The 575-nt window shown below is 43.5% G+C and overlaps 1 protein-coding gene across 1 annotated transcript in view; it reads right to left on the bottom strand.

The window, feature by feature from the left end:
* REPS2 (RALBP1 associated Eps domain containing 2) overlaps positions 1 to 575 on the bottom strand; it is a 162,226-nt gene that overhangs the window by 110,550 nt on the left and 51,101 nt on the right. The window contains exon 7 of the mRNA XM_010842275.1: positions 6 to 54. Within this exon, the coding sequence (XP_010840577.1) occupies positions 6 to 54 (49 nt within the window). The remainder of the gene's footprint in view (positions 1 to 5; positions 55 to 575) is intronic.

Here is a 575-nt window from a genome sequence, read left to right as displayed (position 1 = left end):
CTGAATCCTCAGACATGTCCTTTGGTAAGGCTTCATCAGTAGCACTCTTCAAAGCTACCAGTGTTTTGTTTTTAAAGAAAAGAAGAGGAAAGAAAAAAAATTACATCTAAAGCATGTTACATTAAAACAAAGAATTCCAGGTTATCACTTATGAAAACAGTGTTATATATACCTATAAGTTGCTATAGCACTTACTAAAACAATAAAAGCCTCCTATGATAATGGGCTCTACTCCTACAGAGAATAAAGACATATTTTCAATGTTCCAGAGAGAGTGCCACCAGTGGCTTGGGAGAGTATTACCAGGAAATATCAAAATTCCCCATTTTTTCCCAAGCAAAGACATCAGGATCTTTCTGGGAGTGAGAGCCAGGCCTCAGGATTTTTAGAGCTCACCAGCTTCCCTGGTGGCTCAGAGGATAAAGCATCTGCCTGCAATGCAGGAGACCAGGGCTCGATCCCTGGGTTGGGAAGATCCCCTGGAGAAGGAAATGGCAACCCACTCCAGTATTCTAGCCTGGAGAAACCCATGGACAGAGGAGCCTGGCGGGCTACAGTCCACGGGGTCACAAAGA

The sequence above is a fragment of the Bison bison genome, unplaced genomic scaffold (genome assembly GCF_000754665.1).
Source record: "Bison bison bison isolate TAMUID 2011002044 unplaced genomic scaffold, Bison_UMD1.0 scf7180017864174, whole genome shotgun sequence".
In the NCBI taxonomy this organism is placed as follows: Eukaryota; Metazoa; Chordata; class Mammalia; order Artiodactyla; family Bovidae; genus Bison; species Bison bison.
This window is presented reverse-complemented; position numbering and strand designations above follow the sequence as displayed.